Source organism: Aricia agestis, chromosome 20 (genome assembly GCF_905147365.1).
Source record: "Aricia agestis chromosome 20, ilAriAges1.1, whole genome shotgun sequence".
Classification (NCBI taxonomy): Eukaryota; Metazoa; Arthropoda; class Insecta; order Lepidoptera; family Lycaenidae; genus Aricia; species Aricia agestis.
Window position 1 is genome coordinate 1,823,977 of NC_056425.1, and position 17,163 is coordinate 1,841,139.

A 17,163-nucleotide genomic window follows, 5' to 3' on the forward strand; every position below is an offset into this window, starting at 1 on the left:
GAATATGGTTGATGAAATTAGGTACGCATGATTCAAAGATGCATGAGGTAGAAATATTACCTATACTAAATATTACCCATACTGAAGTAAAGATTGACTAACATTAAAATAAATGACTACACTATTTATTTTACGATTTTTTCTAAAACAGCCTTGAGTTAATGTAAGTTGTATGGAATATCAAAGCAGCTTTAGTCACAAAGTCATATTTTGTATTTTGCAGTGTTGAATATAATTAAGTAAAAAGTATTAATTATTATACTAGCATTTGGATGTTGTGAAGAGGCACTACCTATGACTATAGTTAATTGTTAAAAGTCTAATGTAAAGTTGTTTCATTTAAGTGTAAGGTGTAGAATTTGTGGTGTAAAATTATGTAAATAAAATAAATAAATCATTAATGTGTGTTTTTGTAGTTAAAAATTTGAACATTATAGCTAGCCCTTTCATGATTTTGTTTAGGTTCATTTTCAATTAAAAATAAAAACATTAGAAACTTCAGAGAGAAAATGCTGTGCCATGGTCTTCTCTTATATATCTTAATTCTTATAAGTACCAAATTGCTTCTCTATAGTATATATAGTAGATACTACTACCTATCTACTTTAGAGTTTTTGTATGAGAGCACGGTGGAATAGGTACCTACATGGTACCTACAGTACAATCATAAATTAAATGTGTCATTATTGTCATTTGCCTTGAAGGAATTTTCGTCCTCACGAAGTTTCAAAGTTTTACGCAAAAAGAAAATAAATTAGAATATGGCCCGAAAAGGGGTGACTGTGCAGGAGTCCCTGGAGACAAATGATGAATTCGAGGCGTATCTGGCCAATAACCACGATAAGTTGATATGTAAGGAATAGCTGTTCTTTTTAAACGGGCTTTGGCCCACCGGACACCACACATTCCCACCACTTTATCTCCTTTATCACCAGGATCGACAGCGGTATCCAACCACGAAAACCCTTTGATGTGATATCAGGGAGCCCGAGGGACATGCTAAAGCTGTCTTGGGACCCGCATCGAATTTAATCAGAAGAAGATAGGAGGAGTAGAAAGTATACAGTTTTCCCTCCCCATAAAAAGCGGGAGACAGCACAAAGTTGCAATGACGGCACGTATTCGCACGACACGCACAATAGCTGTTCCTCAACATTTTTCGAGATACATTTCAGGTTCGCATGCACACAGGGAAAGGGCTCTATATACGTGTACCCACAGATTTTAGACTTATTTTCCTGTTCTGTGCGTGTAGGTACCCGTCTAGCCGAATATATTCAGACAGTAGTATTTTATAATTTTTTCCCAGGGACCGTGTGTTAAAATCATCCTTGCCTACAAAACCATTCGAACTCTAAAATATTTGTACGGCAGTTTTATGAGGTCATTAAATAGTGTATACCTATCCTCAGTCTACTTATTTGTATGAATTTTTATCACAGAATGTTTTCTAGGTATAGAGGTGTACTCGGAATTCTGCGGGCACTGCCTCGCTACAGCTTTCGCCGTGAGGAGAGGAAAGCTGGAGATCGGTCAAGATAGAGTCGCCATGGCTCGGGTAAGCATGGACGTATCTACTGGGCCAACCCCCCCACAGCGCCCCTTTTTCGTGTGCGAAATCTATGAAGCGCCTCTATTTCTGGAATTTTAATGTTTTAACTGTTTTTTTTTTCTTATAATTTGTTAAATTTGACTGAAATTAGCTACGGCCTACGCCGCGCCCCTATTGTCTTCTAAATGCCATTCTCAATTTTAAATAATTATCTTAATATTGTATGTTATAGGCGGCAGCAGACAAGATCGACGCGTTCTCTAGATTTCGGAACAAAAGCGAACCCGTGTTCCTCTTTATATCGGTAAGTTTACCACCAAATTAGGCTACAACTATTACCTGATGGCTCATAACATAATAATATATCTGCTACTAGGCAACTAGTTAAGCTTATCAGATAAAGAAAGACATAAGCAGCAAAATGTAAAAAACTGCTACTCCGGTTCTCGCTAATGAGTAGGTAAATAAATTAGAAATTGTTTAATTTCTGAATGAAGAATCAAATACTTTCAAAACGTCCTAAATGTTGTCTAACACCGGTTCGAGAACTAACCCGGCGAGAAGAGCTGGCGTAAGAAACTCGCAATGTTTCTGGTCTTCGCCATTCTATATTCCTGGTGCGGGGAAAACATTGTGAAGGTAGCAATGTTTTATTGTGAAGTTAATCAATGTTACAGAAGGGCAAGCTGAGTCGCGCGATGTTCGGGGCGAACGGCATCGAGTTTTGTCGCATCTTGGAGGAGGAGCTGGAGCTGACGCAGCAGGAGGTGCACTCCGGCACCGAGAGACCGCGGTGGAACATACACGAGCCTCTACCTGAGGAGACGGTGAGTGAAGTAAGCTGAAGTTAGAATGAGGCCCGAGTTGGATATGTCAAATAAATATGACACACTGTTAGTGTTTTCGGCATCTAGAACTGCCCCGGGGCAGGGCAGGCAGGACAGGTCCAATGGATACGGAAATAGCTGAAGAAAACCGGTGATCCACGAAGCACTTAAACTTAGTACTACGTAGTTTAAGTAATACTTTAAACTTCGGCTATTTTCGTATCCATTCTACCCGTCCTGCCCCGGGAACGTTCTAGATGCTGAAAACGCTTTGTGACTGTTTGGTTCGAATTAACTACCAGCATATTTCATGAAGACAAGCTGAATTGCGCAATGTTAAAAGCAAGTTGCACGATACCATTGAGATATCTCTACTACGTACACGATACACGATTTTTGCTACAGAGGCATGCAATTTGCCATTCGAGAACCTCGAGGCAAAACAAAAATGACATCGCAATAATTGCTAAGCGACTATACGGCTAATGTTGAGTTGATGTTCTCAGGCGAGAGAAGAAGAGCACATAAAGCTAGCTGAGCAGCGTCGTTTAGAGGAGGAGCAAGTTCATGCGCAGACGGTCGCAGCGCGCAAGAAGCGTATCGCCGAGCGCCTTGCAGCACACCTAAGGAGATATAACTTCATAGTGTTCTGGCCGCACTGCCACCAGGCGCACTTCGACCTGTACGAGAAGTGGGGAGTGCTGGGTAATTTCAAATACATAAAAAAAACTACCTACTTACTTAAATACAATGCCTGCAACCTGTAGGCCTACTACGAACCGTTTTGAGACTCAAACAATCGGACGAGAATGCCGCGTCCTGCTCTAACAACGTCATTTCACGTTTGTTTATACGTGGGAGAGCCATGCTTCGGCACGAATGGGCCGGCTCGACCGGAGAAATACCACGTTCTCACAGAAAACCGGCGTGAAACAGCGCTTGCGCTGTGTTTCGCCGAGTGAGTGAGTTTACCGGAGGCCCAATTCCCTCCCCTATTCCCTTCCCTTCCCATCCCTACCATCCCCTATTACCCTATTCCCTCTTAAAAGGCCGGCAACGCACCTGCAGCTCTTCTGATGCTGCGAGTGTCCATGGGCGACGGAAGTTGCTTTCCATCAGGTGACCCGTTTGCTCGTTTGCCCCCTTCTTTCATAAAAAAAAAAGGACGCGGAATTCTCGTTCGATTGTTTGAGTCTCAAAACGGTATCGTGGTAAAGCCCTGTTACGTCGAAATTCCCAACCTTCAAGGCTAACTTCCATGCGATATTCAGTGCATTGTCTACGGAAATGAATCCACTCAAATACAAAATATCATTACTTACCAGCATGTTGTTGATACAACACATTGTTGTTACATTAACACTGGCTCCGGTACGGTAGGTATCGATGTAAATCAACACCTAAAAGACGGCAAACAATTGGATACGCAAGCAACGAATATACTTACCTAAATAATAATTTCGTATGATCAATAACTGTACCTTTTCCTCAGACATCCAGGTGTCAGCGAAGGAGGAAGTCCAGTTTACGGAAGATGCCGTCCGCGAGCTTGTGTACATGAGTGACCTGGACGTGAATGAAGCCTGCCTCCACGCGCTCATGGCCGGCGACGCGCTACTCGTCCTGTTCAAGATGTATGAAACTGATGATAGGAACTTTGTGGGTATGTGAGAAAAGTTGTAGTTCGTAGAATGTTGAAATTGGTACATTGACCCTATTATTGCTATGTCTTAAGCTGATCGCACATTTGTCAGCACCCTACGATCCGTACGCGTCGTACGCACCGCATAGTACACGAAATACTGGTGGAGAGGAGGAAGAAGAAGCCCGCCGCCCGCCGCCCGCAACCATCGCGGCACTACCTGAGCTGCGTCTGCGGAGCGAGATCCCCGCGACGCCCCTGTACATATCCTGCACTGGTCTATGGACTGGTCGCGGACGTCGTGGACTACATCCAGAAGAAGACGACGCTGCACCTAAGAGTCGAGCGTCTGCAGTCTCGCCACAAGGTTTAGCTCCTTTGTGAGAGTACCGACGAATCTGTTCTGGCCGATGGCACATCCATTTCTCTACCGGAGGTTCCGGGGGAGACTCCGGAACGAAGCGTCGAGTCACGTCGCCGGCAACAAGTGACTGTGTTAGTTTATAAGTATATATAAAATATGTATGTTAGTTTTTAAGGTATTTATTATATTATTACTTAATATGTATGTTAGATTTAAGGTATTTGTTATATGGGCCTCTGATGCCCGAAATAAAGATGATTTAATTTAATTTAATTATTTTGCTTTATAGTTCACATCTTCCTCTCTCTCTCTCTTATAACATAATACAATGAATAGTTTGTCCCTCAGAGATAATGCGTCACGCCCTCTACGAAGAGATCCCCGAGCCCAAGGAGGACCAGGACACGCCCCCGCAGACCGCCTTCAACACTTACGCCACCATCAGCAAGACCAAGCGGGAGGTGCGACGGGATAGGTATAACGCGAGGATGCAGAAACTGGTAAGTTTAGTTTAAGCTTCAAGATGATTTGGTGATAATGGAAAGGGGGTAGAGTTTTAGGTCACTTTGGTGGGATGTGAAATGAGCGGGCAACAGCAATGTGACACGCTTATATTGGTATACCAGCTATGTACCATCAAAGAAATTGATTCAGAGGCAATTGATGGACCTACGTCATTTGGTCGAATTATATCAACGTGTTGTGTCGTCATCTACCGACCGAAATACGTAGGTCCGACATCTGCCTATGGATCAACTTCTCTGATAGTATAGCACGAAAGCTTATACTTAGGTCTTTACGCCGACCCGTGCAAACAACACAGCATCTTACATCTTATGTGAATATGAAAGAGAAGTAGTTAGACCTCTGCCAAAATTTCTTACTGTCCGATAACGATTTTAGTTCCTGGCTACTATAACTTGTGGGAATAACCACTGATTCCGTTTAATTATATCTTCAACGTACGATTTTCTGCTTTCAAATAAATAAATAAAATGTTCTTCTCTTGCTCATTTTCAGCGTGAAGAGCGAGAGGAGCGGCAAAGATTGGCGGCGGAGCAGGCGAGACTGGCGCGAGAGGCTGAGGAGGACCGCATACGACTGGAGACGCAGAGGCGGGAGGAGGAACGTATGGCGCGCATACAGGCTGGGGTGAGTGTTCTATCTCCCTCTATCCTCACTGGTTAGAGAGAGAAAAGATGGATAGAAAGTTAGAAACGTATATTATCCAAAAGAGGTAGAGGAGGAAAGGAGAGGATCCTCAATGCCAGTGGTCCCCAACCTTTTTTCATGCGGGCCACAAACATGTTTTGGTCTTGGTGTCGCGGGCCGCAACAAAAAAAAATTAGGGTTAAAAATAACATTCTTAAAAATTAACGATTTAAAAGTGGAGAAAAATCATCGACTATCACGTAGACCTTACGTTATTTTGCCGAAGTGCATGAATTTCAAAATTGTTTAACATCACGCGGGCCGCAAATAAAGTCCCGGCGGCGGGCCACACCCGGCGCACGGGCCGCGGGTTGGGGATAGCGGATCTATGTTAAGACAAAAACCGGGACTTTCTTACTTATTTAGATAAAAAATGAAGGGGCGACATGTTTTACTTGCTTGATTATGCTAAGCCGTTAGCACATCGACGTTACGAACTGCGAAAAATCTTCTGTAGTTGCCGGACGAGCCGGAACCGGAGCCGGATGTGACGCCGGAGGAGGTCGTCGAGGGCGGGGAAACGGAAGTCGCCGACACAGAGCATGTTGCTGAGGTATTTATCACATAGCTTTTTTTTTTTATTACAAAGTTAGAAGTAAATTGATGATTCCTGTTCATTATTCAAAACCACACGTTTACCAATAGATTATCACTAGTTGACATGACTTATGTTTTCTAATCAATAATAGATAAGAAACAGGTTTGGAAGCTATAATACTGGTTTCAGAAACCTGTTTTTTAAGTCTTTAAAAATAACAAAGACGTAAACGTAGTCTGTAAGAAATAGATAAATACATCTGTTATTTCACGGTAAAACTCCATACAAATTATTAAAAAAACAATATTTGGCAGTTACTCATTACACCGTGACTTCATAAATCGTTTTGTAAGAAAGAGACGGGCAATATTTTCTGAATCAAATGGGCCTATATGTACTTATCTAGTTGAAAAACCCCCATTGAAAGCTTGCCATCTGAACATACCCTAGTATTGACACAGAGTTCTACTTATTATTATTCAGTCTGACCCTAGCATACATAATCCCTAGGAGGAAGAAGTCCTCGAGGAGGAGTTTCACTCTGACGTGTCAGTGGAGGGGGAGGCGTACATCCCGGCGGGGGGGCTGCTGGTCCCCGGCCTGTACTGTCCCCCCAACGACCTGGCCAAGGCCAACGCGCTCGCCTACTTCTTTCCCAAGGTATTGTGAACAGACACTAAGGTTGGGTTGCACCAACTAACTTTAACTGTAACTTTAACTACAATGCAAAATGTCAAAAAGTTAAAAATGGACGCCATCAAGACGCCATATTTAACCATAACTATAGAGCTCGACAAGGTTTTAGAGGCACGTGGCGAAAAAAGGAACTAACGCTGTCATCATACAAAAACGCCATTATTGAAAAAGTTCTCCTTTACCAGCAGCGCCCCCGCCCACGTTCATTTATAACCTTGTTGGACCAGCTGTCATCTGTCAATTTCTCCGGTCAAAGTTAAGGTTAAAATTAAATTTAGCCAACCTTAGGTTGGGTTGCACCAGAGGCGTGGTTATAGTTAAAGTTAAATATAGCGACCAAACACCCCATATTCTCATACGACATCTGTAAATTTTTCCGGTTATAGTTAAGGTTAAAGTTAAAGTTAGTTGGTGCAATCCAGTCTTAACTATAACCATAACTTTAACCTTAACTTTAACTTTAACCACGCCTCTGACAACTGACAATTACAAATTAATTTGAATTTTTACATTTCACACAGACCGTCGCCATGTGTAGACGCCAGACGGGGTAATTGTGTATGATGGATAGATGATGGCGGACGATGTAAACATCAAGTGATCGCGGTCTACAGTTGACGATGGCTTGTAGTGGCCCATTATGTATTATTTGGCTTTACGATGAAAACATTGCAATTAGATTAAGATGTCAGAAATACCCGCTTTTCTCCCACGACCCGATCCCCACGAGAGTCCCAACATTTTGGGAATTTCCTGAACTTTAGTAACTCTGCTTCATTTGTACCCTATTTTTTTTTTGGTGTAGGTAAACCCAATTTATTTTCCAGGTGGTATCAACGCTGACGACGCTAGAGTCGGAACACCTGCCGGCTCACGCGCTGGTGGTGTTCCCCGCGGACAAGCGACACCAGGTGCAGGAGGTCATGCAGCAGCATCCACACGATATACTCAATGTATTTACCCTGTTGAATTATACATATGTATAGTAATTTAGTAAACTATCCGCAACTCCGTTGCGCCAAAATTAGTTTATCTCGCTGTAACCGTACATTTTTCCGGGATAAAAACTCAAAGTATCTCCAATCTCTATGCTAAATATCGGTTCAGCGGTTTGAGTGTGAAGAGGTAACAGACAGACACACTTTCGTATATTTTATAATATTAGGAGCTACGAATACCTAATAAAAACTAAGGAATCGTAACTCCCATACTATTACCGTTTTAAATTTGGTTCCTTTTGATCTGTCATGTAACGTCAGCCTAGAACCGCATGATTTCTACACGATTAAGGTAAAACCACAGAGTATATATGTAAAACTGCGCTGCGCGATATAGCTGTTCTAAATTCTAATTACTTAAGCCCACTAGCAATAAAATTGACATACGTAATTGAAAATAAAATACTTTTCATCAATTCAAACCAGCTCGGTGAAGGTCGCTCTATGGTGGGATCGCTTAGACGATAAGAAACCTGGATCTAAATTTTTTTTATAAAATAAGGGGGCAAACGAGCAAACGGGTCACCTAACACCTTATGGAAAGCAACTACCTTCGCCCATGGACACTCGCAACATTAGAAGAGCTGCATGTGCGTTGCCGGCCTTCTAAGAGGGAATTGCTCATTTGCTAAAACATATTTTTATGTATCCAGTATGGAATGTTTGTGGGCGAGGATCCGACGACGGCAGAGCACGTCGCCTACACCGTGCGACAGTACGACAAGTTGGACAGAATGGCCAAACAGTTAGTTCCAACTTTGTAACAGCGTCGAGCATAATATTATGAGTTATGATCTAGTAAGTCCAATTAAATACTCATTATTATATTACGTGTTTTAACATGAAAAATAAATCAGATCATTGCATAATAATAATTATACAATATAACAATTATACATTTTCAAAATCACTTGTGTAATTTTTCTATTATTACTTACTATAAGTTTTTCGTTCTACTTTTGCAGTGGTTATACTAAATATTTTTTTTTCTCAACTGTACTATTATTATTTAGCCATAGCCAATCATACCATCCAGATCATTGTCTTGATAAAGTTTAAAGTTATAGCTATGTATGTATACATTGATTTTCACTTCTCTCTCTTTTTTTAGTATCTTAACTATTAGTGGAAACTTGTAATTGGCTCTTAGCTTTATAGTAGTCTTTGTTATAGTTATTTTTAAGTAGCTGTAAGTTTTCCAAATAAAATAAATTAATAAAATGACCATAGTAAATGGAAGCGCGTAATAGGCTACTTGACCTATATTCAATTTCATTGAACAAATATATATTTCTAGTAGGACTTGGCCTAGGAAACCGTATTTCACCCTTATCATGAAATAAAAGCTTATGATTGATAAATAAAGTCGATTTCAAAATATAATTTTATGAAAATAGGATTTGTACTGTCGAAAACGCTTTTGCGGTACTTCCGAATGAGGGATTTTCATTTATATTTTTTAATTTTAATTTTAACAATCTTAACTAGATGGCGTAAGGATAGACACTTCTAGATTTTCTATTGGTTCCTCACCGATCTGAAATTATCTGCAGGTTGGCATCACTGACTACATATAGGCTGTGTTTCAAAAAAATATCAGTGTACTGTCAAGTGTGACATAAATCAAAACATCTTAAACCTAAGCGATCATTGGCCTAAGCGATTAGACCAGTACACTGGTAATAGTTTAGGAACACGCTGACATAATAAAAACTTGTCAAACTGAAACTTGACAACTGAAAGAGTTTTGGCGGGCATGTCACTTTCAAACTTCTTCTACTTTTTATTGTTGGTGTGGTTTTTATTAATTTTTCCCAAATGGTGGTTTTTGGGTTTTTGATATTCATTATTGGTAAAATATTAGCCATTATCCGTTATCTTGCACAAGTGCAGGTAAGATGTGTTGTCATTTGGTGTGAATATCGGTAAATATGGCTATTTCTTCCGTGAATTTTGGCTAAAACATCGTTATAATAACTTTATTATCCTATTCATTGGAATATTATTGCGTCTTTGTCAAGTTGAAATGTATCAAGTTTTACATTCTTTTGCCCAGTTTTGTAGCAATTATTGATGGTATTCCCTGGTATTACCGATAGTTGTCTACCCATACGCCATCTAGTTACTAAAATGGAAACTGTTTGACAATCAAATTAAAAATATAGGAAAATCCCTCATTGGATGTGACGTCATTCTATTCGTAATTTAATATCTTTTATGTATCGCGCTCGTTATATGTAAGTTTATTTGTACATAAATAATAAAAATAAGCCTAGAAAGATTTGTAAAATAAATTTTCTTGAATAATTCAAATAAAACATCAGTTTTATAAATTATCTCCATTTATTGTAGACGGGAAATGAAATGGCCAAAACTTTTCTCCAAAAGTTTTCAACATTACAAATGATTTCTAATTTCTTATTTAATTCTTTTATAATTTTTGGGCACTTTTAGACGCGTACATTTAGCATATAAAAAATGTTCAATAAAGAGAGCTTAAAATACAAAACGTATGACGTCACACTATGGCGGACAGTGTTTTCGGCGCCATTTATAAGGCATATTTTTCAATTAACATTTTTATGGGTTTCTACTGTGTAAAATATTAAAAAATTATTTTTTTTTGTAATAATGAATGATTATGAAGCGATTAGCATGAAGAAAAAAATGAGGTCAAGTAGCCTATTGTACGGTACACTTTACCACAATAAAACTAAAATTTCATTCGAATAATAGATTATAGGATCGCACATAACGCATTTATTAGCACGCATTTTAGAATTCGTTGTATTGTGTGAAACATTCGTCCGCACCGCTGCGGTGAAGACAAAACTTTTTTTTTTAATGAAAAAACGGGCAATTGAGCAAACGGGTCACCTGATGGAAAGCAACTTCCGTCCTCCATGGACACTCGCAGCATCAGAAGAGCTGCAAGTGCGTTGCCGGCCTTTTAAGAGGGAATAGGGGAGGGTAGGGAAGGGAAGGGGAGGGAATAGGGGAGGGTAGAGAAGGGAAGGGGAGGGAATAGGGGAGGGTAGGGAAGGGAATAGGGTAGGCGATTAGGCCTCCGGTAAACTCACTCACTCGGCGAAACACAGCGCAAGCGCTGTTTCACGCCGGTTTTCTGTGAGAACGTGGTATTTCTCCGGTCGAGCCGGCCCATTCATGCCAAAGCATGGCTCTCCCACGTACTTCTTTTTTCTCGCTTTTAAAATCTTGGTATAGAAATTGTCAAAGTCAAAGAAAGTGAAGTGCAGTAAAACGTAGGTATATTCAACGTCATTAAACCACACATTAGCAAATTTTACTAAACAGTCGAGATAACCGCTATTATACGTGTAGTATCGGTGGAGGTGGTGGTTGATACTTAGTGTGATGTTGGGTAAGGAAACGCAGTCAGATCGATCACCAGTGTATTAAACTCACATTAACTTACTACAAGTACAAGTTACAATAGGCACAACTTGCCTCCGTCTTAACCACGTACTTAAACACTCTCAGTTAGGACTATGCGTACTTCTCTACGGATAGCTTGGGACTACAACCTTACGTCTTGAACTCTTCTTTGGGACTAACTCTATACAATCGAAACATCTTATTTATACCGCGGCTTGCACCCTTCAATTATTATTTCCCACGCTATCAAAACAACAACAGGTGGTAAACCAAATCAATACAGTAAACAATTCTTAAAAATGCACAATAGTATCATAAAACGTCTGTCGCCTTTCTAATATTCTAAATATCAAATAACTATTATCTTAACTCAAAAACAAGATCATAAATCGTCGGCATCTATTTTAAAAACATCAATAATAAAAAGGGCTTAATATTTTAACTAATTTCTAACAATAACTTTATATTATTTATGGCCCTGTTTACATCTTACGGCTACTTCAAAGAACACGGCAACAATGGACATTAGCTAGTAAAAGTAAATCTTAAAATCTTAAAAACAACAACCGTGTACTTTTACCTAATCCAGGATTCCCACGATCCTACATACGGTAAATTGGTGTTTCACTAGGCTTTTGTTCGATTAAAGACTGAAAGCAATTTCTTATTTGAGTGTTTTGCTGCTTGGGTGTATTTGCAGCAAGGACCGCGTGGCGGTGATGGTGTCGGTTTCGCGCAGCCTGCCGCTGCTGCAGCTGGCGGCGCTCGGCCCCACGTACATCAGCCCCGACGGCGACGGCGAGGCCGACTGCCGCGCGCTCTTCCCCGTCGGATACGGCGATGATTATGTCGAGGTAACAGACTCACACTTGTATAATGTATAGTGTAACAAAACTGAGTGATAATACTTTAGGGTGTGTATGTGTCCCCTATTCGTAGTTCGCTGTGAAAGTAGCAGCGCTGAAAGAGTAACTTTTTTCACCTTTGTATGGTATGTATGTATATATATTCACCTATGTATTCATGACGCGCGGGCGCATCGCTTAGTTTTGTTACACCTTGTACTTACATAGATATATCGAATGTCGATACTATCGCGCATTTGCATCCAGTAGGCCTACAACGAAACAGGGCCCGTACCACGAAACGGTTTTGAGACTCAAACAATCGTACGAGAATGTTGCGTCCTACACTGCCAAACGTGAAATGACGTTGTTAGAGCGTGACGCGGCATTCTCGTCCGATTGTTTGAGTCTCAAAACGGTTTCGTAGTAGGCCTACTGTTTTGAGACTCGAACAATCGGACGAGAATGCCGCGTCCTGCTCTAACAACGTCATTTCACGTTTGTTACAGTAGGACGCGGCTCGTCCGATTGTTTGAGTCTCAAAACAGTTTCATGGTACATGCCTTTTTTTTTTTTTTATATAAGGGGGCAAACGAGCAAACGGGTCACCCACCGTTTGCTCGTTTGCCCCCATCAACGGGTCACGGGGGATGGAAAGAAACTTCCGTCGCCCATGGACACTCGCAGCATCAGAAGAGCTGCAGGTGCGTTGCCGGCCTTTTAAGAGGAAATAGGGTAATAGGGGAGGGTATCACATAAAAAAAAAAACAAACCGCATACTACACATAAATAAACACAAGTTACATGTTTAAGTTGTAAAAAATTCCTGACCATCTTACTACACTATAATCGAATATAAAACTATTATAAAATATACGTCGGGTTACTAAAATTTGATTATTGATAGCTATAGTAATTAAAAGAAGATTATTTTATTTTCTAAAAGGTGACAATCTTGATTTCGTCAGAAAGGGTACCTCTTACGCGATAGAAAGAGAGCGCACATGTAGGCACCTAGCACTGCGCGGTCGGAATTTGAAATCGGATTCGCGGGGGGCAAATCAGATTTTTATAAGCTAGGTGTTTATAAAGAATAAAAAATTAATATAATTTTTTTTAGTTGTAAAAATATTGTATTGCAAACAAATGGCAAAAATTTATTTTCTTTATTTTTATAGATAAAAGTACCCCTCCCCCCCTGTATGAATTATGGCCGGTTTACACGTATTAAGTTTATAAGTACTAAATTCTAATTATTATCTACTTCAGTAATTACTAAATTTTAACTTGCTACTTGCTGCTAAATTTGGTGCTTACATGCAATTAATAACTTAAAATTAAGTTAACTACTTATCAACTTAATACGTGTTAACTATAAAGTTGCATTGGCAACTCGCTTGCATGTTTGCAAAACACGCAAAAGAGTCACTACAAAAACGTCGCCTTGTGCTAGGGCCCTAAAGGCTCTAGTGACAGTCATACTAAGATGATTATTATGAATTATCGTTTTACAGGAAATCGAAAATGAAGAGATACTCTCTGCACAAGATTCTGTGACGGCAGTTTACTGAAAATCTACAATTTGTAGCAATTATTCACCATAGTTTTTAAATTATTATACTACCTAGTCAATCTTTGCAATTTAATTTTAATTTATTGAAAACTATTTTCTTTGGTATGCATGCGCGGGCATTTTCTTTTTTTTGCATTGTGGGTAGTTAGTATTTATGAAATAAAAGATATATCTAATATGAAATACATTTATTAATAAAATAGCGTAAGTACAATGTCATATACATTGTAACGCGTTACACAAATCGCGCCACTGGTCTTGTGACAATATATAAATCAGTCCTAATTTTAGCAAAATTAAAAAAGAACCCGCCTTACTATGGGCTTACCGTATGTGCAAGTTTTTTTCTTCCTGCAATTAATATGAACTAAACAGCGCCCCTGGTGGCAAAAATATAAACTAAATTGGTACCATACTTAACTTTTTCACAAACAAAACTAGTCCAAACCGATACTAGACTAGTCGCTAGTTTGGATTATCCGGTGCAACGAAAAATTGTTCCTAATTATAACAGTTAGGTTCGGAACCGTAACTAACAAAATAAATTACACAATACATCATTACGAAATAAGATTAGTCGACCAGTGACATACATCGCTTGAAAATAATCCAAGCTTAAAGCGTACAGCAAATACATTTATTATTTTTCTGGTCACGAACTTGGCAGCTAGCTGTCGCTTGCGGTTGTGTTTTGCGACAGATATGCAACAGAAGTTTGACAGCATAATATATTATATTGTGCAATATGCTGTTAATCAACATTATTTTCTTTGGCTATTAGCCAACGATGTTGCAAAAAGGCATTAGGCACCATCGATTTTTGCAACATGTGAGTAGCTAAATAAAATTGTCGTATCCGAAAATTCTGCTAGACAGCAAATATTGATGTTGACAACAATTTTCGCCTGCCGCTTTGCTGTCGCAAAATACTATATACCCGTTACCCATGTAGTAAGGAAGTTGTTTAGTCAAAGTGAGCAACATTATTTGGTCGCACACTGTCCCAACCTCTAAAATAGTTTGTACTCTATACACTGACCTCCATTATACAAGTACGCTGGACTCATGATACCCAACTGTTTTTGTGCCTATTTGAAGCGGAATCAGCGCCCCCAATGCGGGGGAAGAGAACTAAATCTGACGTAACTTGCAAATGGCCGCTTAGTCACTATTGGTTGTAGAAACTACTATTAGTTCCAAGTACTCCCACTACTGCTATCAGCGCCAATATGTCGACTTTCAAACGTATTTTTTACGTCAGATTTAGTTCTCTTCCCCCGCATTGGGGGCGCTGATTCCGCTTCAAATAGGCACAAAAAATAGCTGTCATATTATCATAAGTCCGGAGTACTTGTGTAATGGAGGTCAGTGACTCTATAGCTCGCTCGGGCTAGCACCACAGTTCCTGACCATTTACACAATAATATGAGATTATCAATATAAATGCGGCCGAATAAAGAAAGGGTGAAACACAAAATAATTTAAAAAAAATCACAATATGAACTTATTTTCTCAAACCCTTTCTTTAAATGACCGCGTTAAAATAATTAACACTTCTATCTTTGTTATATCTAAATTAAATATAATATCTTTAGAGTACAAAAAGTAATAAATATTGTATCTACATGGAATGTTTGGCCAAATAACGATTTGAGTTTCTGGTCTAATGGAGTGTAACAAATGGAATTTGTAAATAGAATGGTAATGGAATCTATCGTATGATTAAATGAGATCTTTGGCTCAGTAAAAACCTTACCTATGTAGAATATATTCTGTATACGGGTAGAATAAAGAATTTTTCTCTCATCATCATTTTAATCTGCAAAATTAACACAGATATAGCTGTTGTATGTGATGTAACAGAAAAAATAAAAGTTTGAAATAAACCTCCCACAATTGACATAAAATATATGTCTCTAATATCTAATGTGAGCTATTCCTATCTCTAGTAGGGCAAAACCAGAGATAGATCAAATATTGGGAACGGCCGTAAGTATATTTACTTAGAGGGTTATTTCAAAATTCTGTTGTCTGTTTAAAAGAAAAAACAGTATTCTGTTCTAATCTTTGAGTATTTTATTTCCTGATCGAATATTATTATGAAGTCTAAGTTGGTTAACTCTTGCACTCTTTTTAGAAATACAGTGAAATATAGTCCGTGCAATCCACGAAGACGCGCCCCACCACTTTTTGGGTGAGCATCTTTCCCTTTGACCGTGACGCATTTTCTTAATTGGTCCATTTATTGTAGTGTGCGCGTGCACTCATAGGTAATTAGTGTGTACCGATAACACCCTCAAAATTTACGAAAGCTTGCACACATAATATACTATAAACGATTAGGAGGAATAGTGGGGCTCGTCTTCGTGGATTGCACGGACTATATATAAAAAAATTGTAATACTTGCGCGGTATTTATTTTCATTGTTTAATAAGACTTTTTAATCGTCTATTTAGAAGTTCGATTTTACTAAGGCCTGTCAAACGTTTGCTATAAAAATTGATTGATTTTTCATGAATACGAAAAACGAGGGTAAAAATAGTATTAACAGGCATGAACTAAATATATAGTCTGTCAAGAAAGTGAAGAAATTAAAAAGTGGCAACATCGTAGTGTCATCCCTTTTTTCTTAGATTGATTGAAAGGGATGACACTACGATGTTGCCACTTTTTAACTTCTTCACTTTCTTGACACACTATAAGTTTTGGGGATGTCATGTGGTGGAGACAGAACATCCATGCCAGGGTTATTTATAATTTAGGCACTGTTGAGCATTTGTGTATTAACCCACAAAAAATTATGCATTGAGTTTTAAATGCAGGTATGCTTTAGATAATTTAAAACAAGACTGCATTTATAAATCAACACCTACTAATTTTTTTAATGGCGTTTAAACACAAATGCTTAACAGCGATAATTAAATAGCCTTTTGACACTGACAGAAGTAGATATAAGAGGTGTGTTAGAGGCACAGCCCCATCTCCCCCATCAGCAATCTTAGCTCTCAGATATAGTCTATATCAAATAGATGTCAACTAAAATACTGTATGGTAAAGCCCGACTGACTTTTCTGACTCTTCTAATGGAATATCATGTATTTCATGAAATAGAAAAAAATTAAAAATTATTTGACCATACCAATAAATAATCTTAATTATTTTATAAAGCCGCCAAATGTCTTATATAATTCGAATCTAATAGAAAAATTTATCACAGTACCTAACTAAAGTATAAAATTGATGAAAAATATTTTTGTCTTTTTGTGTTATACGACAAGAAAATTCTAAAATGAATGTGATCAAAAACAGTCTTTTTTATTGGTATTTAAAAATAGCAGCCAATTTAAAGTAATAGTAGTATATAAATAATAAAAATCTTTACTGACTTCATTTTAGTTGATGTAGTTTTAGCCCACAGACTTCCCAGCAATGATGTTCTACTTATACAGATATGTTACGTCCATACTATTTTCCGGCTTAAATCTCTTCCGAACAATTTTCAAATTCAAAATTGCGGAC

At 38.8% G+C, this 17,163-nt stretch overlaps 2 protein-coding genes across 3 annotated transcripts in view; one reads left to right on the forward strand and one right to left on the reverse strand.

Annotated features, from left to right (window-relative positions):
* The first annotated feature begins 749 nt into the window (after nucleotides 1-749).
* On the forward strand, nucleotides 750-13,696 carry LOC121737492. Its single transcript, XM_042129178.1, has 14 exons — nucleotides 750-852; nucleotides 1,455-1,558; nucleotides 1,785-1,856; nucleotides 2,230-2,379; nucleotides 2,886-3,084; nucleotides 3,872-4,042; nucleotides 4,734-4,885; nucleotides 5,406-5,537; nucleotides 6,055-6,150; nucleotides 6,646-6,795; nucleotides 7,659-7,784; nucleotides 8,483-8,574; nucleotides 11,926-12,079; nucleotides 13,585-13,696. The coding sequence occupies exons 1-14, from the start codon at nucleotides 762-764 to the stop codon at nucleotides 13,639-13,641; spliced, it is 1,746 nt and encodes a 581-aa protein (XP_041985112.1). The 5' UTR covers nucleotides 750-761; the 3' UTR covers nucleotides 13,642-13,696.
* A 1,701-nt stretch (nucleotides 13,697-15,397) lies between these two features.
* Nucleotides 15,398-17,163, reverse strand: part of LOC121737491 (ATP-binding cassette sub-family A member 2-like) — a 49,415-nt gene continuing 47,649 nt past the window's right edge. For both annotated transcript variants that reach the window (XM_042129177.1, XM_042129175.1), the window contains one exon: nucleotides 15,398-15,462. The gene's annotated coding sequence lies outside the window, so the exon portion shown is untranslated. The remainder of the gene's footprint in view (nucleotides 15,463-17,163) is intronic.

Bases quoted from the DNA above. Each gene is read 5' to 3' on its own strand.
- LOC121737492 (XM_042129178.1), top strand. From the start codon at position 762: ATGGCCCGAAAAGGGGTGACTGTGCAGGAGTCCCTGGAGACAAATGAT. The intron at 2,380-2,885 runs GTGAGTGAAGTA...TGATGTTCTCAG, and splicing joins AGCCTCTACCTGAGGAGACG to GCGAGAGAAGAAGAGCACAT. The intron at 4,043-4,733 runs GTATGTGAGAAA...TTTGTCCCTCAG, and splicing joins TGATGATAGGAACTTTGTGG to AGATAATGCGTCACGCCCTC.